The sequence below is a fragment of the Pan paniscus genome, chromosome X (assembly GCF_029289425.2).
Source record: "Pan paniscus chromosome X, NHGRI_mPanPan1-v2.0_pri, whole genome shotgun sequence".
In the NCBI taxonomy this organism is placed as follows: Eukaryota; Metazoa; Chordata; class Mammalia; order Primates; family Hominidae; genus Pan; species Pan paniscus.
The window spans coordinates 118357714-118383861 of NC_073272.2; the positions used below are offsets into that span (position 1 = coordinate 118357714).

Below are 26148 nucleotides of genomic sequence, written 5' to 3' on the forward strand. Positions count from 1 at the left end.
ACGAGTAACACAGCCGTTACCTGAAATGTGGACCTTCTTTCTCTTAAAAAAAATTTTAGGTGCCAGATTTTCTCATAAGCTTTGGCAGACCTGATAACAAACAACTCAGCAGGTGGAATGTTGAAGCACTCAAAGCAAGCCTCCCATGCTGTCAGGAGTTGGTGTGGGTGGAGTGGGCTAGGGTGGGAGGGGCTAAATGAGCAGGTTCCTTTCACTACTTCCCTCACCCCCTCATGATAGAATGGCAGGTGGGTTCTGGCAAAGCCAAGGTAGAAGATAGAGAAATCCTGCTTCCAGGCAGAGCAATGGGCTCCTGCAGGTAACACTGTTGTGGCTCTAAGCCCATGATGTGCGCTGTGGAGTAGACTTGACTTAGCCTGCTCAGAGACCAGGTCTTTGTTGTGCGTATCCTTCTTAACACTCTCCCCAACATCCAGGGGACAAGAAATCAAACATACAGACTCATCCTGTTTGTGTTTTCTCTGAAAACTAAGAATCCTGAGGTGTAAGTTCTTTTGTTCCTCTGCTTTCTCCCTTTCATCTTGTTTGTCCTTGAACTCAACAGGGGGCTTTGGAGGAGGTCTCAAAATTTGGTCCAAGAAATAAACACCAAGAGGATAAGACCCCCTTCTAGTTGGCTCACTCGAAATTTAAAAGCCATCATTTCCCTTATCCTGCCCCTCCGTTCTAAGTGAGACTTCAAAACAAAACAAAACAAAACCCTCTGTGCCTGGAGTAGCCATTGCATACACTGCTAAGTTGTAGCTGGCCTCTCACTGCTTGATGGTGATAAGAAACCTACTAAATCTAGACAGAACTTTGGATCTTGAGGTTCTGAAAACTGCAGCCATCGGTCAGAAGCATGTAGTTACCTTTCCAACAGGGTTTGTCTATAAGTTAGACATTGGATGTTGACAGAGGCTATTTCAAACACATGCTTCAGCTTGAATTATGATAGCCTTGACAAAGCTTTTGATTCCACCTCTCCAGTGTTTTTCTTCTCTTTCTTGTTGTTAGGAATATGATTGGTTCTCTTATTACCCTCATGTGTCCTTGGGGGAGAGTGTCTGAGAGTAAAGAAAGTGTCTGAAACAATCTGTGGAGGTCATGAAATTAGACATTTGTACTACTTGTGCAAGATTTTAGTATGAAATCCAGTTTCATGGTGCTGCATTGGTAGAAAAACAAGTTAGAGTATGAATTTGTATACACGGATTCTAGAGAGAAAATTAGGAGAAGCAGGTTGTAAGTTCCACAGGAAAAAGGGTGAAAAGAGTGAATGGAACAATAATCGGAGGTGTGTAAGTGAGGACCATTCCAATCTCCAGGTCTCCCTTGCTGAACTGGGAGAGCTCTGTTGAGGGAAGTTACCCCCTAACTTCAACCCTTAAGAACTCTGCTCCTCAATCCTTAGTGGTTGCAAATTCTCCTTTGATATTTGCCTCGTGTGGATACCTTAGCCATTGGGGGCCACCTCTGGGGCTGCTGTGGAGCAGAACTTTTGGGGTGACAAAGACATTTTGAGATATGCAGTAAGAATGTTTGATATTTGAACCAGTTATCTAATGGCCCAGTGACCTCTTTGTCAATTCTAACAAGAAGCTTCATATTTAACCTAGTTTTAGCTACTCAAGTAGCTTGGTGTTAAGGATCTTGTCAGTTCACTCTCATTCTCTCTCTCTCTCTCTCTCTCTCTCACTGTCACTCTCTCTTCCTTCCTCCCTCTCTCTCCCTATTTCTCCCTCTCCTTCTCCCCTCCCTCCTCTCCTCCTCCTTTCCTCTTTGCTCTCATTTGATAGCAAAAGAAAACAATACAAGGATGTAACTGGTGGGAAAAGATAGCTATTTCCAGACAAGCCAAACATTTTATCTGGGCTGACATCAAACTGAAAGCATTTATTATTGCTATTGTTTACTCCATCACTGTAACAATGTAAAATGTTTTTTTGTGTGAAAATCTGGCCCTGCTCTGATTTATAAATACCTCTTGGATGTGTTTTCTGAAATCGTTACCTAAAGTGGTAAAAAAATTCTAGTCAAGTTCTCTCTGTCTCTCTCTTTTTCAGAAGGAGGGAGAGAGGAGAGAGGGAGGGAGGAAAATGTGCATATGAGTGTGTGCATCTACATGTAGATGGATGATGTCTATTTGGATGCAGAAATACATGCACACATTTGTTGCCGCATCATAGAGTGAAGAAGAAAGATGGGCTCGAGAGTCAGATCTGACCTGACATCCCAAAGCCCTGCTACTTACCAGCTAGCTGTGTGATCTTAGGCAAGTTATTTTAACCTGTCTGGGTTTAAATTTTCTCAGTAGTATAATGAAGCTAATCATAATTACCACCTCTTAATATACAAAGTTAAGTATTGACACACCAAGAAATACAGCCAGAAAAATATATTCCATCTGTTCCAGTCACTTTGGCTGTGCAGAGAAGCAGAGTAGCCCTAAATATAGAAGTGAATTGAGTATTGAAAAGTGTAATGTATTCTAAGCATCTGAACCCTGAACTATTTCAAAGGAATAATTATGCAGCATCTGTGGCCGCATTTGTGTTTGCTACCACTCAGTCAGGGGCATTTTAATCACAGCTTTTGCTAAGAGATTGCTGTGTCCTTTTGTGTGTGTTTTATTCATCTGCTCACTAAATGTCAGTATTTATTGCAATTAATTAGCCAGCTATATCTTTGTTATTTTAGATAGATTACATTAGGTTACATTCTTAAATGAACGATAGGCCCAATTGCAAAATTCTCAGGAAAAATGGTTTTGCATATTAGTTGTAGATACAGATTCATCAATCATCTTCATCATTAGTACCATCAAATAATATAAGGCATTCAGATTCACAGGACTAAGTTACCAAGGAAATGAGATATTTTGGTTTGGCTGCTCTGATAATTAGATCACAGCAGTGGTTCCAAATCACACTTTTGAAAAACATTTTAAATTGTGAAAGACACACAGTGGAAAAGTGCATAAAACATAAATATGTTCTCTTAACAAAATATTGTAGAGAAGATACTTATGTAACCCCTCTCAGTTCAAGAAGTAAAATATTGCCAGGACTCAAGAAGCTGCCCATATGCCTCTTCCCAATCAGGACTATCCTCCCTACCCCAACCACTATCTTGACTTTTATCTTGTTTCTCTTTATAGCTTTACTACCCGAATATGTGTATCTAGGCGATGCAATCTAGTTTTGCCTATGTAAAAGCTTTATATAAACTGAATTATCCAGAATTTATTATTTCAATCTGGCTTCTTTTACTAAGTATTAGGATTTATCCATGTTATTGCATATAGGTGAAGTTTGTTCACTTTCATTATTGTATAATATCCCATTATATGAATCCACCACAGTCTGTTTTATCAGTTCTCTTATGGATTGTATCTAGTTAGGGGATATCATGGACAACATTGCTATAAACATTGTTTACATCTGCTGGTGCTTATAAGTGTTTGTTCATTTTCTGTTGGCTTCCTTCTCTTTTTCTTACTGACTTGTAGGGTGTCTATGTATGCTCTAGATACAAGTTCTTTGCTAGTCGTATGTGTTGCAGATACCTTCTCCTACTCTGGCTTGCCTTTTTGCCCTCTTAATGACATTTTTTGATGAACTTAAAAGCGTTTCTTCTTGTTTTTTTATTTTATTTTTTTTATTTTGAGATGGAGTCTCACTCTGTTGCCCAGGCTGGAGTGCAGTGGTGCAATCTCGGCTTACGGCAACCTCCACCTCCTGGGTTCAAGCGATTCTCCTGTCTCAGCCTCCCCAGTAGCTGGGATTACAGGCATGCACCACCACAGTCTGCTAATTTTTATGGGATTTTGCCATGTTGGCCAGGCTGGTCTTGAGCTCCTCACCCCAGATGATCCACCCGCCTCAGCCTCAGAGTGCTGGGGTTACAGGTGTGAGCCACTGCACCCAGCCAAAAGCTCTTCATTTTAATACAGTCAAAATTATCAATCTTTTCATTTATAGACAGGGTCACAATTCATTTTTTTAACCTTCAGGTCATAAAGATATTCTCCTATTTTATCTTTATTTTCTTTTATTTGACTAATTAATTTATTTGAGACATGGGGTGTCAAACTCCTGGTCTCAAGCGATCCTCTTGCCTCAGCACCCCCGCCTCAAGTAGCTGGGATTAGAGGTGCTAGCCACTGTGCCTGGCTATTTCATCTTATGAACGTTTTATTGTTCTGCTTTTCACATTTATTTTTACAGCCCACATGGAATTGATTTTTGTGAATGATATGAGAGATGATTCAATTTCATTTCCCCCTATAGATAGCCAACTCTCCTAATACCATTTATTGAGAATGCTATTTATGTATTGAAAATCTTTCCCCCATCTGCTTTGAAGTGGCACATTTGTCATAAATCAAGAATCCACGTCTGGATCTGTTTCTGGGCTTTCTGTTCTGTTCCCCGAGTCTATTTGTCCTTGTGCTAGTCATATACTGTTTTAATCACTGCAGCTTTATATGTTCTGTAATCTGGTAGAGTGAGTCCTCCCACATCGTTGCTCTTCAGATGTATCTTGGCTCTTGGCCCTTTGCTTTTCCTTATAAAGTTTAGAAATCAACTTGTCAAGTTCTACAAAAATAAACAAATGAAATAACCCATTGAGGTTTTTTATTGGGACTTAGTTGTTTAATTTCTTTCAGTGAGGTGTTTGTAGCTTTTTCCAATAGAGGTCTCCTACAACTGTTGTTAGATTTCTTCCTGGACACTTGATTTTTAAAAGGAGTTGCAAATGTTATCTTTAAGATGATGACATTTCTAATGTCTATTGCTGGTATATAGAACTATAATTGTGTGTGCACGTGTGTGTGTATTTATCTAGTAACTTTGTTAATTCTATTCTTATTCTAATAATCATTTGTAGATTCTTTTAGATTTTTCTAAGTTCACCATCATATCATTTGTGAATAATGACAGATTTGTTTTTTTCCTCTCCAGTTCTCATTTTTTTTCTTGCCTTAGTGCACTGAGACCTCCATAGTAAATAGTTTTTCTTTTTAAAATAACTTTGCTTTTTGGCCAATTTGATAACTAAAATTTATTAGTTTTAATTAATTTGTTAAACAAATTAACTACTTTTTAAACAGAATCATAAAATTCAAAAAGTACCAAAAAGTTGAATACATGAAAAGTCTCTCTCCTCCTCCAGACCTCCATTGGCTTGTTAAAAATATCCCATTTCTGCTGGTCTCCTTGACCTGCTGAATCTGGAACTTTAGCCAGTGGAGCTTCACAATGTATGGGTTTTTTTGCTCCACACGTAACTGATATTTGAAGACCAATACAGTAAGTTTGCCTGTGCAGAGATTAATGGGATTGTGTAACACAGTGATCCTCAACCTTGGCTGTACATTAAAACCACTGGGAGGCTTAAAAAAAATTTCTGATGCCTGTCCTGTACACTGGGCCTACTGATCTGAATCTCTGTAGGTGCTGTAGTGGGCATCTAGAGTTTTCATAGGCTCCCCAGGTGATTGGGGGAGGCAGGAAGGAGGGCTTACAAAGGGGCATGAGGAAACATTTGGGAGGGATGGGTATGTTTCCTATCTTGATTGTGGCGATGGTTTCATAAGTGTGTACATATGTCAGAACTTATCAAATTGTACACTTTACGTCTGTTCCATTTATTTTATGTCAATTTTGCATCAGTAAAGCTGTTTAAAGATAAAGCTGTTCAGGTGATTCTGATGCGCAGCAATGGTTGAGAATTATTGTTGTAATAGAAAAGGCACATGACTGAAGTGGAAGTTGGATAGACTTTCATCTGTCAACAGTTGGCTGTGCACACTTAGACAAGTAACTTCAACCCCTGTGGACCTCAGGTTCATTCTAGTTAGTGAGTTCAGTTTCTTCTCAAGTACTTTTCAGCTGGCATGTTGCTGCTTCTACTCAGTCTGGCAGTGCTGGCCAGGCTGCTGGTGCACCTCCTGGCCACACGAGGGAGCCGTGCAGCTGGCAGCCTCTGATTCTCCACTGAACACTCTTGTGAGGTGAAAATAGGCTGGTCAGGCAGGGGTCTTTCCCTTCTTCCTGTGCTGCTCCTCTTGGTGAGTGCAAGCCCCACTCCTCAACGGTCATCTTCAGCTACCCTCACTCACTGATCTCGCTGCAGGTGAGCCTTTTTTTAAGCAAAGTAAATCCATTAATTTCTGAAGGTACAGAACAAATTTATAAAAGGATTCCCACATTGCTTTGAAAATATCCTGTTCTCCCCAAGGAATTAAAATAGTACCAAATTGAAGTATATGTATGTATATATATGTATGTACACATGTAAATGTATGTATATATGTGTGTATATGCATCAATATAGATCCATATCTAGTCTATATCAGTAAGCACACTAACAATACTATTCTCCTGCCCCTATGAAAATTATCTATATAAAAGGCAGTTATGTTTGTTAGAGGTACAATTTTGATATCCTTCAGGCATTAACATTGCTTAGACGAAAAGAGGAATCAAGGTTAGCAAACGGTTTTTTTCCATGGTAATATGATGTAAAGTGCTTAAATGGGTAAATGTGTAAGAGAGAGAATGTGTGTGCGTGTGTGTGTGTTTGTGTGTGTGTGTGTTTACATATACTCAGGTGAACAGGTTGGCTAAATATTTTCGGAATGGAATTTATCCAGACACTCTGTGCATTAATCTCTATTTTTCTTGGACCAGACAGGGCAAAAAATCTGAATTCCCCAGAAGAGATAGACTAGAATTGATGTTACAAAATGATCTAGCTATGCCCTAAACTTTAATAAATGTATTTTAATCCAGCTCAAAAATGAAAGGCAAATGTTTATCTGAAGTATAACAATAGCGACTTTTTAAAAAGAACTCCTCCCCCACCCTAAAATATTCTAAATAATGCTTTAAAAACTTAGCTTTGAGTCACTCTTTTATTTTTGGTCTTATTGCAGTTTTCTTCCATTTTGATTCCTAAATTTCAGATTATTCTATGAGCCAGTCACAACACCTTGCGGGCATACTTTTTGCTTAAAATGCCTAGAAAGATGCCTAGATCACAACGCAAAGTGTCCATTGTGCAAAGACGGTCTTTCACAGGTAAATCAATATTTCTTTCTTGTTTGGTTTAAATCAGTATTTCTTTCTTGTTTTGTTTAGTTTATTTGGAATTGGGCACTAAGACAGTGTTCAACTGGACCCCCAGCCACGGCACTGTGGTAGGGCACATTACTCCCTCAAACCATCTATTTCTACTGTCTTTTTTTTTTTTTTTTTTGACGGAGTCTCCACTCTCCCACCCAGGCTGGAGTGCAGTGGCGTGATCGCGGGTCACTGCAACCTCCGCCTCCTGGGTTCCAGCAGTTCTCCTGCCTCAGCCTCCCAAGTAGCTGGGATTACAGGCGCATGCCACCACGCTCGGCTAATTTTTGTTTTGTTTTGTTTTGTTTTGTTGAGACGGAGTCTCGCTCTGTCGCCCAGGCTGGAGGGCAGTGATGTGATCTCCACTCACTGCAAGCTCCGCCTCCCGGGTTCATGCCATTCTCCTGCCTCAGCCTCCCCGAGTAGCTGGGACTACAGGCGCCCGCCACCACGCCTGGCTAATTTTTTGTATTTTTAGTAGAGACGGGGTTTCACCGTGTTAACCTGGATGATCTGGATCTCCTGACCTCGTGATCCACCCGCCTCGGCCTCCCAAAGTGCTGGGATTACAGGCGTGAGCCACCACGCCCGGCCTAATTTTTGTATTTTTAGTAGAAATGGGGTTTCGCCATATTGGTCAGGCTGGTCTCGAACTCCTGACCTCAGGTGATCCACCCACCTCAGCCTCCCAAAGTGCTGGGATTACAGGCATGAGCCACCACGCCCAGCCTATTTCTCCTGTCTTATAGCCACTGTCCCCCTCTCCATAAAGTCCTTCAGGAAAATGAGGCAACATGCAGCTTTTTATGCAGTGTAAGTAGGGAAATTAATTTGTGTTGGAAACGAAAGTATTAAATAGATGATAAACTTGGATCCTGGTTCTAATGTCATCGTGGCACCTGATACACTGTAATCTTGAGTAAATCTTTTGTCCCCTCTAGGATTGGACTAGGTAAGCCCTGATGTTCCCTTATCATCAGTGTTTATTCTGTGGCTTGAAGAGAACCTCACAGAACTTCAGTGTGATCCTTGTCCAACCCCTCAGGAGCCACTGTACCTGGAAGCCCTAGAGCTTTTGCAGTAAGCCAATTTAGCAGACCGCAGCCCTCTAGGACTTCCAGGTTCTCTAAAACTAATCACACAGACTCCCACCTTTGTTTTTCAAGTGAACCTGAAGGAATTTCCTACAGATAAAGAAGACCTGAGAATCTATCTTGTTTTCCCTCCCTCAGGGACTTATCTGCCACATTTTACAATCGGTGTTAATGTTCCTTGACCCCTGTCATTCCTGAGGAGAGGTTGGAGATGCAAGGCTATCTCTAGGTGACTACAGGTCAAGAGAAGTCACATGTTGAGCTTTACCATCACCCCAGTATTTAAATTAAGGGAATGGAGTGAAATCATCATCACTGGTAGCCCTGAGGGTATGCGTTGGGATTGGGAGGAGGGTCAATGTCATACCTTTCCCTGGATAAAGTTGTAGGATTTGCAGGCCTGATTGTAGGTGAGAAGTCCTTGATCCTTATACTGAAATAATACATCTGTGTTGTTGTAGCACTGGAAAATTCAGATTAAGTGGAAAGAAGAAAAATCTACCCATATGCTCAGTACCTAGAGAAAACCACTGTTAGTTAACATTTTAGTATGTGCCTTTTCTGGCTTTTTGTTTTAGTATCAGCAGAGGAGTCACCTACTTTTTAGACTGACTACCTCCTCAGTCAATGCTTATCCCCCACAACTGGGACTGGGAAATGCAGTTGATTTTCCCATAGCCAGGCAATGGCAGTGACAGTGGCAGATAAGGCATCCTGGAGACAGATGCTATAGAGTTCAGGACTTGGGGTCTAGAAGATATTCTTATCTATCTCTGTTTATTCACATAGGGTCACACTTGCACCATTTTACATAGAATTAAATATTCCAATCATTTTCACTGCAGAATAGAGACACAGCCCATACTGAGAAAGGAACAAAATTGTTTGAAGCCAACAGTTTTATACTCAGGCGCTCCCCCTGCTGGGACTGTAGGGGTAGTTTCCATAGCAAGCAATTCTCTGCAGATGTTTTAACATCAGTTGTTTGATTCACACCGTTAAATACCCACTACCTAAACATCCCTGGGTATGCATCGGACAGGGGTGTTTGGGAGGAGAGTAACAGTGACAATTGAGCCTGAGTCCAGTTCTTGAAATCATGACTTTTAATCTCAGTGATACCTAGATGGTATATTAGAAAGGCAAATAGGCAAATCAATATTTAGCTGTTTGTGTTTTTTTAAACTAAAATTAAAAGAGAAAAAATAGGTATATTTGGCAATATCCAGAAGCCAAGCATTGGGTTAGGCTGGGAGTGGGACAGGGCAGGAAAGGATCAGTGATTGAAAATTGCTTTTTAGTTCCCTGAAACTTTTGGCCACTAACTTTGAGCATATCCCAGATGGAGACAATTTCTGTGAGCTTGTAAATACAATCATCAGAAAATGGAAAGGGAAGAATTCCCCCCACCCTACTTTTTGGACAAGAACATGATCTTGATTTCAGTGTTTCAGAAAAACTGTGAGAGTTTTAAAACTTCAATGCAGGTTTTACCCCCTTGTTAAAAATTTTTTTCTAATTATAAAGATAATCAATTGCATGTGTGTTTTTTTAAATGAAACTAACATCCAGAAAATACATATATTATGATGGTAACAGCTGCTAATTTGTGGGTCCAGATTACTCCAATATGTGGGTCATTTGACTTGTTCACTGATTACATCAGAAGTGTTTTGCTGATTGCTGCGTATTACCTAATTGCATATTGTCTAATTGCCTCCCCCCATATAGTGCTTGGCATCAAGAAAATACAGCAAAAATGTAATAATGGAGGAGCTCATAGCTAAATTCCTTCCAGAAGAACTGAAGGAACGAAGGAAGCTTTATGAAGAGGAAATGGAAGAACTTTCTAAGTATGTATATGCATATTTCTGTTTTGTTTCACTCATACCAGCTCATGAGAGCTGAATGTGCACATTACTTCCCAGCTTCCAACTTAGTGATGTCATGCTAGCTGCTTGAAATTGGCTATGGTGAGAGTATTTACACCATGGAAATTGGCAAGTGCTACAAACCAGGGTTTCCGCTGCACCCAGAGAGCCAGTTGTTAAACATACCAGCATACCACTGAAGAAGCATAAGCGAAACCAGTGATGAGGGTACGCCCTGCCCCCAGTAACAGGGTATTGTTGGCAAGAGTAAATTGGAGTAGCATAAACAGGGGAACTTAACGAAATGTCCAAAAGATTGTTTTCAGATACATAAGGAGTTGCTATGAGGTTAAGAACTTTGGTGTCAACCAGAACCGGGCTTAAGACCCAGTTCTACCTCAAAGTGAGTCTACTTCACGACCCTAGGCAGGTCATTTAACCTTTCTGGGCCTTAGTTTCCTTATCTGTAGCTTGAGAATAATTTAATAACTTGAGTTCTTACCTCATGGACTTCTTTTTTTGAGATTGAGTCTCACTCTGTCACCCAAGCTGGAGTGCAGTGGTACGATCTTGGCTTACTGCAACCTCCGCCTTCCGGGTTCAAGCGATTCTCCTGCCTCAGCCACCCGAGTAGCTGAGATTACAGGCATGCACCACCATGCCCAGCGAATTTTTGTATTTTTTAGTAGACAGGGCTTCACCATGTTTGCCAGGCTGGTCTTGAACTCCTGAACTCAAGTGATCCTCCCACCTGGGCCTCCCAAGGTGCTGGGATTACAGGCGTGAGCCACCATGCCTGGCCACCTCATGGACTTCTTATGAAAATCAAATGAGTTTGTGCATAGTAAGCACTTAATTAATGGTAATAATACTAATACTTGTCAAGCGCTTTCTCTGCCGTGCACAGGTAATGTGAGAGGTGAAGGGGAGGGGCAGAGGCGTCATTGAGGCTCTCAGCACTCTGCCTGGCTGTAAGAACAGCTCCCTTAGCAGAAAAAGCAGGAGGCAATCACTAATTTCTGCCTCTCTTGCTTCTGCCCTCTCCTCCCTCCATCCGCAGTAGAATCCTAACAGCATTCCAGAGGCAAGGTTCCTGACAGCAAAAATGGTTCTGGTTTCATGCCCACTGTGTAGAGAACATTCGTAAACTCTGCCAGTGGCTTGTTTGAATGCACTCCTCACTTAGACTAATGCTTTTCTCAGAAACTAGAAATCGTTTTTTTTTTCTCATTAATTTACATTGGAACTACTCGGGGGATCTTTATCTTTATTTCTGATCTGTAAATTAGCATTGAGCCTCTCTAAGCCCTCATCTCAAATCTCATTTAAGGTCTTATTAACAAATACTGAGATGTATTAGGGCTTTCTATGTAAATGAATCCTGAACTTGATCCTTTTGAGATTTGGGCAGTTGGTCTTATATTTCTTGATAGGTTTAGGTTCAGATGTTCCTGTGTTGGATTTACTAGACAAATAAGACAAGGATCCCAGAGGAGCTGGCTCTGTTTTGGTTCCCCAACGGGTTGTGTGTGTGAATCTCTGGGGGTACTTATTGAAAGGCAGGGCCGGGCATGGTGGCTCATGCATGTAATCCTAGTATTTTGGGAGGCAGAGGCCAGTGGATTGCTTGAGGTCAGGAGTTCAAGACCAGCCTGCCCAGCATGGTGAAACCCCATCTCTAATAAAATTACAAAAATTAGCCAGGCATGGTGGCATGCACCTGTAATCCCAGCTACTCAGGAGGCTGAGGCAAGAGAATTGCTTGAACCCGGGAGGCGGAGGTTGCAGTGAGCCAAGATTGCACCACTGCACTCCAGCCTGGGTGACAGAGTGAGACTCCGCTTAAAAAAAAAAAAAGAGAAAGAAAAAGAAAGACCCTTGGGTCCCAATTCCAGAGCTAATGCATCAGTATCTCTGGTAATGTGGTGTCCAAGTCATCTTGATTGAAGAGCCCCTGTTGATTCTGATGCAAAGAAGCATTTGAGCATCACTGGGCTGGATTACTCTTGCCTATCTCTTGGTCCTTCCTCCTTTCAGCTGTGCCTCCTTTGCAGGTTCTTTGGGGTCCTTGCAAATTTGAGATGCCCTAGGGACCTTACAGAGAATTTTCCACCACCCTTCTGGAGAGCTGAGTCCACTTCTATCATCAGCAACCTTCCCCATGCAGCCTGAAAAACACCTGAAAAGATTGTTTTGAGTGGAGAGCATGAAAGAAAGAAAAAATATGAATTATAGCTATCATCCACAATATTAAGATACTAGAGAACTTCTTCAGCCAAATTAAAATGTGTAGAATGCCAATTTTAATTTCTTAGACCTTAGGCTAACCTCTGCATCAGATCATGGGACTCAGCCCACACTATCAATTGCATTTCAATATTTTTCTATTAGCCATCAAAACTTGATGTATCTTTGGCAAGTGACACTGTCAAAAAACAAACTTGGTGTCTCTGCCTTCCCCCAGGAGTATCACATGCTAACATTTGACCAATATTTTTGTGTTCTGTCCGATTGCTTTGAGATCCCTGTCATTTTCTCTTTCTGACAGCCTTAATAAGAATGTGCCTATTTTCGTGTGTACTATTGCCTATCCCACCGTTCCTTGTCCCCTGCACATCTTTGAGCCTTGTTACCGCCTGATGATTCGTAGATGCATTGAGACAGGCACGAGACAGTTTGGCATGTGCCTTGGAGATCCTGTCAAAGGGTAAGTGAGGAGCCATGCGAGCAAAGGGAGGTTGTGTAATGAGGGATTTCTGTTTTACTTTGGGGTACTCCCAGGAGACAGGGAGGCCTAGCTCATGAGGTTTAGCCAACTGAAGAATATGAGCATTTGTAAGGATCATTGTCCCTTTGGTGGTTAGTTTACCATGTGAGAGGCTGTCTATTTAAAGAACCCTAGAATTAATATTTGGTTAAACAGGTGGTATATGTTATAAAACTTGTAAGAATGTGGGCCTTGGAGTCAAACTGCCTGCGTTCATTATCTAGTTGCAGCCTTGGAGCAAGTTTGAGTTTGAGCAAGCTATTTAACCTTTCTGTATCCCAGTTTCCTTATTTGTAAAGTGGGTACAATAATAGTACCTACCTCATTGGGTTTGCTTGGAAGATTGGTGAGTTAATAATGTACATAAAATGCTGAGCACAGTTCCTGGCTTCCTTAGTCCATTTTGTGCTACTATAACAGAATGCCACAGACTAATAATTTATGAACAATCAAAATTTATTTCTCATGGTTCTGGAGGCTGGGAAGTCCAAGGTCAAGGTGCTGGCATCTGGCAAGGGCCTTCTTCCTTTATCACAACATAGTGGAAGGGCATGGCAGAAGGGCAACAGAGAGAGAGAGAAAGAAGGGGGTCAAACTTGCCCTTTTATATTAATAACAACCCTACTGTACTTTCACCATATCAGCATTAATGCATTCATGAGGGTGGAGGCCTAATCACCTCTTAAATGTCCCACCTCTTAATAATGTTACAATAGCAATTAAATTTCAAAATGGGTTGTAGAGGAGGCAAACATTCAAACCATAGCACTGGCACAGCACATAGTATGTGCTCAATAAATGGTAGCAGTTACACGAATACATTACGAATTTTTTTTCTTCACACAGGCACTGCCTGTTGTGTAATTGAAGCTGTAACCCAGGGACAGGAAAATAGGCAGAAGTCCCTTGAGCCACAGCATGGGGCTACAGAAATGGCTGGGTGCCAGCCCAGGGAAACAGAACTCATCAAGGATTTAGTCTCTCGACTCCATTCTCAATAAACAGGTTTGCAGAATATGGCTGCATCCTAGAGATCAGAAATGTTCGATTCTTTGCTGATGGCCGCTCAGTGGTTGACAGCATAGGCAAGAGGCGCTTCAGGGTGCTCCATCAGAGCCAGCGGGATGGCTACAACACAGCCGACATTGAATACATTGAAGACCAAAAGGTAAGGGTGGCCAGTGCCAAGAATCCCAAAGCCAGGCTATCCTTGTAACTTGATACACAAAGATAGTTGTGAAAGGATTTCTCAGAACCCTTGAGGGCCTTGGGATTTCACACCAAATTGCTGCAGCAACATTGAATGCTGCTGGATTGCTGTCCAGTTGCACTATGGCAGTGAGGGCGCCTACTGTCCTGGCTCTGCTTAGCTGCTGAGTTGCATTCATGCATAGGAAATGCTATCCTAGATCAACCCTGGGGCTCATTCAGCTTGGGAGTTAAGTCTCTGCCAAAGATTGCAAGGAATAGATCTGGGGTGGGTCTATACATATATATTTTATCTATCGATTTATGTATATTTTAAACTTTTTTCTTTTGAGACAATTATAGATCCACACATGCATTTGTATTTTAAAGTACGTAACCTGGCTAAGAGCCCTTCCCAATAATCCATCATCCCATAAGGCAGAAAGATGACACATCTAGTTAATCCTTGGTTTTCTGGGGTAATGGGTGGAAGAAGAGGTAAATAATCCTATATTCATTTATATTTACATTTGTTACATAGTAGATTAATAAATATCTGATGACTGAGTAAATGTGTTTGACCAAGATAGTTACATGCTGAGACTGACATACTCCTGTGTCTTTTCCAGCAAGTAATGAGAAAACAGATGTAAAAATGAAAAGGGCAAAGGCATGGACCAGCATAACCTGGTTTAACCACATGCCTCCACTCAGGCCGGTTTGAATCTCTGGTTTTCTGCATGTTTTGCTGTTTCAGCTAATCTACCCAGCTGAACCTTTCTCCTTCCTCCATGGTCAGCAGTATCTACACACTGTCCAGCACTTGACTAAGGGGCATTTCACATCAAGCAAAGGAGAAAGCTGAATGGGTGAGCCTTCCCATAGGAAGGCAGGATGGATGCTCAAAGCGAATCAGGTGTCAAAAGTGACTCTGGGAATGATGGAGAGGGTACAGAATGTTTCACTTCCACTTTGATACTTTCAGGTTCAGGGAGAGGATTGTGCTGAGCTCATGGGATTACATAACTGTGTCTATCAGCAAGCATCATTGTGGTTTCATTCGCTCAAATTATCCCTAAAGAATCGGATACTCAATCACTTTGGTCCCATGCCGGAGAAAGACGCCGATCCTCAGGTATAGAAAAATGTCTATTTTTAAACGGGTTGTCCCACTAGAAGAGAGTGCCTAGTGTTTGTGATTAGATGGGTATGTCGCTGCCATTCAGCACATCGAATGCAGAGAGGAAGATGGATTTAATTTGGTGTTGTTTGGCTGCACAGTGAGCGTCATGAGTAAGACCAAAAAGATCCCAAGTTAGAATTGGGGTAACTAAAGTAAAGCAGTAGGAACTTGGATCCAAGGCAGGTTTTGAGAACTAAGTAAGATAAGAGAATGGGAACATAGATATCACCAACAGAAGAACCTTCCATGGGAGTCCAGATTCACACCATGGTAATGTTAGGGTGACAAGTTACATGCAAAGGCCAGGACTTAAGAGAAGGGTATCCTGGGAGCTGAGACCAAAAGCTGCTGCTTTCAGGTAACTTCATAACCCTCTCCCTCATTGCTTTGGGAACTAGGGGATAGGGCCAGCTACCCTTATAAGATTACAACTGCAAGACCACAAAAACTTTTCGTGCCTCGGTCTATCTATGCTTCGCCCTGCAAGTCTAGACCCTTGCTATTGTCCTCACCAGGGCTGAACAGCTCTGTTCATCATTAAATACTGTTAGTTGAGTTATACTAGACAGTAGTTTGTTAGGTTCTACTGATCAGTGTTCTTCCTGGGGGATAGGCCTATTTGCAAGATCAAGCTGCAGATCAGAAGCTCTCTAGGAGAGTGGAGATGGTTAAGTTTCACTAAGCTTTGCTTGCCTGGAATAAATCAGGGAATACTGTCTTTCTAGGATAAGGCTGGAGATATCCTAACCACATATTTCCTCACCACCATCTCTTCCTGTGCTCCAAGCTGGCTCTCCTACATTGATTCTTTACTTATGCTCATCCCCAACTCTGTCACAAAAGAAAAATCTCAATATGCATATTCTGACCAAAAGTCTGGTCCTGCTTACCTCACTAGCAGTATGACCTTGGGAAGATTCCTTTCCCTTTCTCAACTTTTGTCCCATCTCTGACATGAGGAGGGTTCTAAAGCCCCCTCTTCCTCTTGCATTCTGAGGTTCTAAGACACCAGTCTGTTCCCTAAATGAAATGTCTTGCTTTCCTCAGACCACAAAGGTGGCTTCTTTCCCCGCCCCCATGCAAAGGCATCATGAGTTTTCAAGGGAGAAAGGCCAGTTAGTGCTTCCTGTGACCCAGCTCCTGGCTCTGGGCCACGATGAGTCAGGACTGCAGCATATACCTCTGAGCAAACTCACGATCAAGCTTAATGGTCCCCTTCACCTTCCGGGAAGCGTTCTCCCTTAGGCAAAAGATACAGATCAGCAATGGTAACGGGAAAACACAGATGCTACAGTGTGATTCATAAAGGCTAATGACAGAGAAAGTTGAAATCTTGGGTTTCACTTCCTTTTTTCTTAGTTCTGTTATTATGTTGCTTTGGCAGCAGCAGCACCAGCAAAAAAGAAAAACCCAAACCCATCCCAGTTTGCTCCAGTCAATGCTGCAGCCCCAGTGGTCCCACAAATAAGCATGTTCTGTCAGGAGGATGTTTCTTAGAAACTGCCACAAGTGTTAATACCAGCTTAAATATCTTTGTTGGTGATCCTTGGAAAGAAAGTTCAGAACATCAGTCTAATATTCAGAACTGATCATAGGAGGGAGAGCATATTGCCAGCTTCAGGGAGGGACAAAAAAGAATGCAAATGAAGCTAGAGGCACAAAGAAGCAAAGAAGGCAGTGAGATTTGGTGACGATCAGAGGAACCAATTTGGAGCCAAATAATTTCAGGTGTAGGCACTTTGACCAGAATGGTTCTCTATAGTCCTAAAACCAAACTTGTGAAAGTTGTGGGCAGAAAGCTCGTTTTAGGCTTAGAAGGAAATAAGTACCCAATGTCTAAAATATGTGCCAGGGAAGCTGCTTTGGGGAAGGATTTATGTGGAATGGGAAAGCTCTTTATTAAAAGGAAATCTAGGGGCAGAATATATTTCTTTCTTTCTTTCTTTCTTTCTTTTTTTTTTTTTTTTTGAGACGGAGTCTTGCTCTGTCACCCAGGCTGGAGTGCAGTGGCATATCTCAGCTCACTGCAAGCTCCGCCTCCCAGGTTCACGCCACTCTCCTGCCTCAGCCTCCGGAGTAGCTGGGACTACAGAAGCCCGCCACCGCGCCCGGCTAATTTTTTGTATTTTTAGTAGAGATGGGGTTTCATCGTGTTAGCCAGGATGGTCTCGATCTCCTGACCTCGTGATCCACCCGCCGGCCTCCCAAAGTGCTGGGATTACAGGCGTGAGCCACTGTGCCCGGCCCTGGGGCAGAATATATTTCTAATGTGAATGTTTTCTAATTGGAATTTTTGCAAAGTGAGGTTGTGATTCTTTGGGACTGTAAATCATAGCCTTTGGTTTCAGGGGAGAAGAGAGCTATGGCCCTGTATAGTGATATGGTATACATGGACTATTGCCTTCAGCCACATCAAGGAAATGAGGGGACTTAAAAGACATGCAAAGGTCAAGGGGTCATGGGAATCGAAGGCCTGAATGTTAAATGCATCAGTCCAAAGGACCTCAACAGAATATTAGAAGTGGAAGAGACTACGTAGTAGATACCAGCTTGTAAAATCACATTGACTAGGAGGCATGGTGTATCTGTTAGGATACTGGTTGGTTTGCTTTAACAAGAAACAAAAATGACTGGAGCTTAAACAAGATGGAGGGGCTAAGTCTTGGACAGTTAGGGCAGCTCTATTCCACAAGAGCATTCAGGCACCCAGGCTCCTTCATCACAAAACTCTACCATCCTTAAAATGTCTCCCTCATCCTCTTGATTGAGAAAGGCTGATCCTCACCACGTCCATGTTCTAGCTAGGGGAAAGGGAGAGAAAGAGGAAGGCAGAGGGCATATGCTTCTTTCCCAGAGCATGACCAAGAGGTTACACATATCACTTCCTTTTACATCTCATTAGCCAGAACTTTGTCTCATGGCCTCACCTAGCTGCAAGGGAAGCTGAGAAATGCAGTCTTTTTTCTGGGTGGCTATATGCCCTGCTAAAATAAGGGGGAAAATAGATATAGGGTCAATTAGCAATCTGCCACATGGAGTTGTTCTACCTGGGGTCTTTACCTTGAGCATTTGGAACTCTGCAGACTGATGTTCTTGGATGGGAATAGGATGACTCCATTGTGTTTCTCTGTTGCAGATGAACCCGAATGGCCCAGCCTGGTGCTGGTGGATGTTAGCAGTTCTTCCCTTGGAAAGCCGAGCTCAGCTCCCCTTCCTAGCAATGAGGTCCTTAAAGGACAGACTGAATGGTATTCGACGAGTCCTGGCCTTCATATCCCGAAACTAAAACTAGTGAGTGGATTGCCGAAGAGGAGCTCCCACCTTCCCCACTGCCGTCGGGGGGAGTCTTCTTGTAAATATATCTAATTGCAATAATATCTTAACAGAAGGGGGTGTCAAACAGAGGCATCAGCCTGCTGTTGATCACAGAGAGAAATTGAGTAGAAAGACCAAAAGAATGTGACCTATTTGAAACTTTCTGTCTTAAGATGCTTCTTGACATGCTGCATAACTACATAAACAGCAGAGGTGTTTAAGAGCCCAGAAAAACATAATTTGATTTTAACACTAAAATTTCCAAAAGTTTAAAGTGGTTTTGCTTTAATATTCTTTCTTTCATAGATCAATGACTGTGTGGTTGAAATGTGAAAACAAAGATACTAATAATGTTGCTGTATAATTTCACTGACTTGAGGTCTCATTCCAAATGGTTCAGGTTTTATAGAGCATTGTGTAAAATAATGTTCATACTTCTGTTTTAATAATTTATTTTTTGCACTACTGTATCCTTTTTTCTACATGTATGTTTGTAACTATTTAAGCGTACATTGCTGAAAAGTCCATTGCTTTATTTATTGATGTGGTTTACCATGTACCTAGGGGGAAATAACAATACTAGAAGTGTGCAGTTTTTGCTTTTATCTTTTTTTTACTACAATGACACTAGTTCTTAGACCATTTCTGTATCTATCCAAATGGATGCTTAAAAGAAGTTCAGAATGATGCTAAGATCATCTGTCTTCAGAGTCCACTTTTTTTTTTCAGTTTGAACTAAACAATATAAAATACTTAAGGGATTTGGCCTAGATTATGGTATATGCCAAGGTAAAGTAAAATAATTCATTTTCTGTGTGTAATACAGAACAAAGCTGAAAGAATTATTTTTATTATAGGCATTTACTTCAGCAATCTAATTGTACGTGTATCTAATTTTTCCCCAGTGCAGTTAGGAATCGGATTTTAGGCAGGATCATAATTAACTCTTCAGAGGAAATGGTGTTCAGTTTAGCACATCACAGTCATGCCCAACTAGCCTCCATAACCCACCTCTCCCCGGGGTTCTGAGGATCAAGACCTGGACAGAAACACTTGATAAGGACTTTTTATTATTAAAAATGTAAATAAGACAAATAGAGTAGAACCCTATAGAAATCTTTTTAAAGGAACCAGATGGCCGGGCACGGTGGCTCACGCCTGTAATCCCAGCACTTTGGGAGGCCGAGGCAGGCGGATCACTTGAGGTCAGGAGTTCGAGAGCAGCCTAACTAACATGATGAAACCCTGTCTCTACTAAAAATGGATACAAAATTAGCCAGGCTTGGTGGTGTATGCCTGTAATCCCAGCTACTTGGGAGGCTGAGGCAGGAGAATCACATGAACCTGGGAGATGGAGGTTGCAGTGAGCCGAGATTGCACCACTGCACTCCAGCCTGGACAACGAGCAAACCTGCGTCTCAAAAAAAAAAAGAAACCAGATAATCTATTATTTTACCTAAGTACTGCCTTTGCTTCTAGTTGCATGGGTGAAATATTTCAATGTATGGGGAGAATATAGGGTGAGGAGTAAGAGTAAGCCCTGATTTAGCTTGCTTAGTGCTAGTTTGAGTCCTTCAGTGGCAGGACAGCCTGTAAAGTACCACGAGTACGGGAGTGTTATAATGGCAGAGTGAAACGATTAGAGCAGGGAGGAAGTGAATTGTGCCATTAGTACCTTCATGCAAATTATACCATGTGATTTTGGACAGTGAATGATTTTTGCATCAGTCATTCACAGCCCATCACTCTGTTAAGGTGAGAGTGTAATTCTTACTTCTCCCATCACCACCTGTAGCTAGAAACAGGAAAGGGAGAATGAGATGATCCAGACAACATAAAAAAAGATGCATGTAAGCAGAAACCAGATGGTCTTTTCTGCACTCACTTAATGGACATTATGTTGCCAGAGTGTTGTGTTTATCAGATTTGATGTTTGGAGCTAGTCTGGGCAGGTGAAGAACAGAAATAGGCGGAAGTATAGGCATTATTTCTGCGCAAGCAAACTCCACAAAGCTCAGGGAGCAGAAAAGACTCCCCCTCCCACCTGGTTCCCAGACCATGTGGTCATAACACAATCCTAATAGTTTCTTGTTATCTAGTGTAAATGCAACAAAGAAAAAGGCCCTAAGCTTCTCTACTTATTAGATATATTATTTTTGGCAATTGATTTAACTTTTGCCAACCCTCAGTTTTCTAATCTATGAAATGATAGTGATAAGTTCTGCATATAGGGTTGTTACGAAAATTAAATGAGATAACGTGTAAATCAATTAGCACAGTGTCTCACACCTAGAATGCATTCAAGAAATAATAGCTACTATTAGATTAGTCATAGTTATAGAATATCATCAAGGGCCTACATTTGTATAAAACACTGCCTTTACACACAATATCCACTTGAAACCCCTTTAAACTTAGTTGGGGGAATAGATACCACTGATTTTTGGACCCATAATTTGATGATTTACAGATAATTCTTTTGGGAATTAAATGTGTGTGAAAGTGAAATAACTGGAGAACAAATGAGGGTCAGAGATAGGAATCAATCCTATACCAGAAATTTTTTTCCTGCTTCAATAAGGGCTAGAAGGTAGTGCCCTATGTAGGTCTAGGATTTCTTCCTTCCTTCCTTCCTTTCTTTTTCTTTCGTTCCCTCCCTCCCTCTCTCTTTCCCTCCCTTCCTTCCTTCCTTCCTTTCTTTTTCCTTTCCTTTCCTTTCTTTCTTTTGTGTGTGTGTGTGTGTGTGTGTGTGTGTGCGAGTCTGAGTCTCACTCTGTCACCCAGGCTGGAGTGCAGTGGCTCGATCTCAGTTCACTGCAACCTCCGCCTCCCAGGTTCAAGTGATTCCCTTGTCTCAGCCCCCCAAGTAGCTGGGATTACAGGCACGCACCACCACGCCTGGCTAATTTTTGTAGTTTTAGTAGAGATGGGGTTTCACCATGTTGGTCAGGCTAGTCTCGAACTCCTGACCTCAGGTGATCCACCTGCCTGGGCCTCCCAAAGTGCTGGGATTACGGGTGTGGGTGTGAGCCACCGCACCCAGCCTAGGATTTCTGATAGAATGGAAGCCTTAAGTTCTAGCTCCATTAGAATAATCAACTTTTCACTCCCTGTTCTCCAAAATGTATTGAGAACCTTACCCATCCCAGATGATGAGAGTTTACAATCTGTGACTTCTGTTCTTAGTTGATAGTATTTCTTTATGTTGCCCAAAGTAACAGATTCAACAAAAAATGTACTGAGATCCCCATGTACCAGGTACTGAGCCAAGTGATCTCACATACCTGAGCTCATTACATCATTTATTTCTCATACCAACCCTGCGAGAGCAGTTATTATCCCCATATTATGAATGAGAAAACTGAGCCTCCACTATGTTAAATATTTTGTGTAGTTGCAAGGCAGGATGCAAGGCTAAGCTTTGGCTTTCTTTGGGATGTACCTTAACGAGGTAATCAATTGGTCTTGACCATTTTTACACTGGGAAATTGGTTTTGCTGCACAGCTTGGGAATGAAGGGTATACAGAAGAAAGACATAAGGCTAAATCTAGGCCAGAAAAATAAGACTTCCCCCACAGTAGATAGTGCCACTTATTTAGTTAGTTTTTCTGTCTATCATGACGGACCCAGTCTTTGCCTAGTAGGTTATATTTTGTATGTATGTATGTATGTATGTATGTATGTATGTATGTATGTCTTTGTGTGTGTATGTGTGTGTGTATGTGTGTGTGTATATATATATACACTAGGTAGCAAGCAGACATCATATCTTTCTGCTTTGTACTGTACTACTGCTGCTAGCAAATAACCAGCAAAATGTAGAAAATGAAAAACCAATTTTCTGTAGACAACTTGGAGAAAAGAGTGCCTGCCCCTGACTTAGCGGGGCAGAGAATGACAATTTTTAAAGTTTGCCTTTTCTGAAGGTTGCTTTTAGCCCAGTGCTGCCTCAGCAGCAAGGGGCAAGCTGAGTCATTGCGCATGTGGCGCTTCCAGCTCTACCTGTGGAGCTGGCCTGGGCTCAGATAATCCCCTGTGACTGGCCATTGGAGCGGTGGAGCTCCTGAGGCTAGTTCACAGCACCCAGAGGTCTCTTACAGTCAACAGATTGCATACTGTTGACAGACTGCAATCCGTCTGTGTTCCCCACACCAACTCCATTTCCAAGATGGGAATTTTATTCAGGAACTCATTTTTGAGTTCCCAACATGTTGACTTCGCATCCATTTCTGCTCACCAAGGCAGAACCATAGCAGTGGTGTGTGACAAAGATGCAAATGGAGGGCAGCCCAAACAATGGAAAAGAGGAGATTTTCAGCCCATTCTTGGGGCTAAGTGAGGTTTTGATTTATGGTAGAAGACAGTTCTAAAAAGCAGCTGGCAGCATGGGCTTCAATTTGTGGCCCTTCTGAGTTCAAACAGAAGGAAGGAAAAGGAGCCACATAAAGTGTACACATTCAATTCATCTTAGAATGATAGCTCCCACCTTATTACACTGTACAACTATTTAATAATCTGGGTTACACACATCCAGAGGTGAAATGAAGAAATTTTCACTTACAAATGTGTATTTCCAAACATGCTAAGTTAACCTCCAGAGAGAAGTGCCTGTAATCTCTGTTCCTGGTGTCACTTTAAAGCTTTTGCTTCATGACTGTAGCTGTTGTTTAAAATGTTTTTGCAGCAAACGTGATTTAACAGAAGTTTACAAAGCAACACTGTAGCTAATGCATAATTTTAAAAGTTGACTAACATTTATCTATTGTTAAAGCAACACTAATAATGGAATAAAAGGAAAGCAAATAGGCCAATGTGGCACCATAGGCTTATTTTAGGTAAATTAGTTCCATCATCTTATGCAGTTGTAAGTAATGCCAGGATTAAAATATCAAGCAAGCCATGTAAACAGTGGCAAATGTGTGTGTGTTTTCCATTTGTTTGGTAAGCAGCCATTTTACTCTTGCACTGTAATGAACTGAAGGGAAATATAAGATAATGCTTTTTTCCCCCCATATTGCTATTCAACTACCTCTATATGCTTGATTTCTTTTTAGGATTCCCATCCTCCAAATCTGTACAAAAACGTTTCAGCTCATCTGTGTTGTAATAACAATGTGATACAGACAGTTTGTGTGAAAGTTGTTTGTTCATTAAAAAATGTTTCCTATTGCCTCACTTTGTGTCCAACAAAACTGTATTCCTACCTTAGGAAAAGAATTATCCAACTAGCTTCAGTATCACTTCGGTGGAAGCTGAATAGAAAGGAATGCTTCAGGAACATGTATTTGTTCTTGTTCCTATTGGTTGTAATACCAGAAGATCCTTTAAGGAAATATACTTGCATTCAGACAGCAAACTCCCATGTATGTGACAGCGAGGCAGGTGTGAACTGATTAATGTGACTGATGTGTTCTGAAAAACTGGCCATAAAGTGTTTCAAAATGCACCAGAAAAGCTTGTTACATAAAGAATTATGTTGAAGCATTTTTTCAATATCTGCCCCTACTTTATATGTAAATCCAAGCATTCACATATTGGGTTTGCTTAAAGCACAACACACTGCCTACTATTTTCTTTGGCATCATAAAATGTTCAAGAAAACAAATAACACGTTTTTATTTTAAACAAGCAGTTTATTAACAATAGGCTAAAAGCTAAGGCCCCAAACATGAACCTTTTAACAGGAAAATTGGTAACATTTGTGACAATAAGTGATACTGACCAAGCTGATCCCAGCAGAAGAGCTTCAGCAACATCCCATCTTCTCTACAGTACTGATTTTAGTCTTATGCTATTGATAACTTTTAAATGAGTTCTTACCGTTGAGGGAAGAAGGACACAAGAATGGGACAATTAAAAATGAAATGATAGAAAATTCCACTTGAGCTTGATCTTATTCTGTGTAACAGGACCTTGGGGGATATAGAAAAAAATCAGAACTCCTGTCCATCTAGGCCCCAGAGGAAAGACTTGGCTCTGTTAGACTTCATCCTTCTGTGCCCAGTCTGCCACTCGCTGGTTCTTAAGAGATAGAGTACACTTAAAGGCACAAGCCAGTCCTTCCAAGACAGTCCTGCCCAGAATCCCTGCATAATTTTTCTCTGGAGAACCGAATTGAGCCATCTTAAAAGAAGCTTCTGTTTGCAGTTGTACCCCAGGCCTTTGTTAGAACCAAAGCCAACACTTACTGCATCCTCTCTTCTGGGATCCACTCTGGCTTTTTTTTTTTTTTTTTTTTTTTTGAGACGGAGTCTTGCTCTGCCGCCCAGGCTGGAGTACAGTGGCGCAATCGGCTCACTGCAAGCTCCGCCTCCCAGGTTCACGCCATTCTCCTGCCTCGGCCTCCCGAGTAGCTGGGGCTACAGGCACCCGCCACCATGCCCTGCTAATTTTTTTTGTATTTTTAGTAGAGACGGGTTTTCACCATGTTAGCCAGGATGGTCTCGATCTCCTTACCTCATGATCCACCCACCTCGGCCTCCCAAAGTGCTGGGATCACAGGTGTGAGCCACCACGCCTGGCCCATTCTGGCTCTTTTGAGTTCTCCAGGGCCAAAGATGCCTCCCTAGAAGATAACACCAGTTGAAAAACGAGATATGAACAAGAGAAAGGAAGGAAAAATGCCCTAGACTCCCAGAAGCCTAAACTTTTCCGTGTTCTCTTATGTTTTATGATTTCTTCATTCCCAGGAGGGCCTGAGGTGGGATGGGAAGGGGCTGGTGTCAGTACTCCCCATATTGACTTCTTCAGGTAATGTAGATATCCTAGCCAGACTTGTCTGTGGTCAGCTCAATGCAGAGGTATGTTCTGGTCAAGGTAGAGAAGTGTAAGTTCTGAGGAGCCCTGCCTCTGTATCTCTGAGGCCCCTTCTCCCACCCTTTCCAGTTTTTGGTTACTGATTTTCCCATTTCAACCTATACTCACATTGACTGGTCATACACGTTTCCTGTCCACTTACACACATATATTATCAAATGTCATCGTTGCATTACAAAGACCTGAAAAAATTCTACTCCATTTATTGAAGTACGGCCTCCCAAATTGCACCCCTTTGCAGAATACTTCCTACCTTCTAGTAAGTCAATATCAACAATTTCTGGACACTACAAATGCTGCAAAGGGCCGAAATAGCCCACTTGCCCTAAATCCAGTTTTGCTACAGAAATCTTGCTTCTCTTGGATTTTAGAAGGGCATTATGGTGATATTCGATACAGTCATGGGAACAGGGGAGATCATTGCACCTTTGGCCTATCAGGATGTCTGTTGCCACTGGTAGAAGGCAACTCTACAGTCTCAGGACTGTGTGTTTCTTCTGCGAGCTGAAATGAACACTCTCATAAGAAGATAGTGGTTATTAGGGAAGGGGGAGCATTATGTCCACAAATGGAGTTAAGCCCTTCTGCTTAAGCAGTCTACAGTGATGAGCTCCCATTGGACAGAGAAAAGGATGGGGAGAGGAAAAGAAGGAAAAGAGAGGAATGAAGGCAAAGAAGGGTTAAATGGCTAATTATGAGAGTCGAAGTGGTTACCTTTTCATCTCCTGGCCGGAACATCATGTATCCTCTTCCCATATTAACTGTGGACTTGATCTTCCATCC

General features: G+C 41.8%; 1 protein-coding gene across 3 annotated transcripts in view; it reads left to right on the plus strand.

Annotated features, from left to right (window-relative positions):
- Window positions 1–23724, plus strand: part of LONRF3 (LON peptidase N-terminal domain and ring finger 3) — a 48535-nt gene extending 24811 nt beyond the window's left edge. For all 3 annotated transcript variants that reach the window (XM_003812634.5, XM_008965072.3, XM_003812633.6), the window contains 6 exons: window positions 6974–7088; window positions 9956–10077; window positions 12644–12802; window positions 13868–14030; window positions 15036–15185; window positions 18370–23724. In XM_003812634.5, coding sequence (XP_003812682.1) covers window positions 6974–7088; window positions 9956–10077; window positions 12644–12802; window positions 13868–14030; window positions 15036–15185; window positions 18370–18519 — 859 coding nt within the window. In that variant the 3' untranslated portion in view covers window positions 18520–23724. The remainder of the gene's footprint in view (window positions 1–6973; window positions 7089–9955; window positions 10078–12643; window positions 12803–13867; window positions 14031–15035; window positions 15186–18369) is intronic.
- Window positions 23725–26148: the final 2424 nt, after the last annotated feature.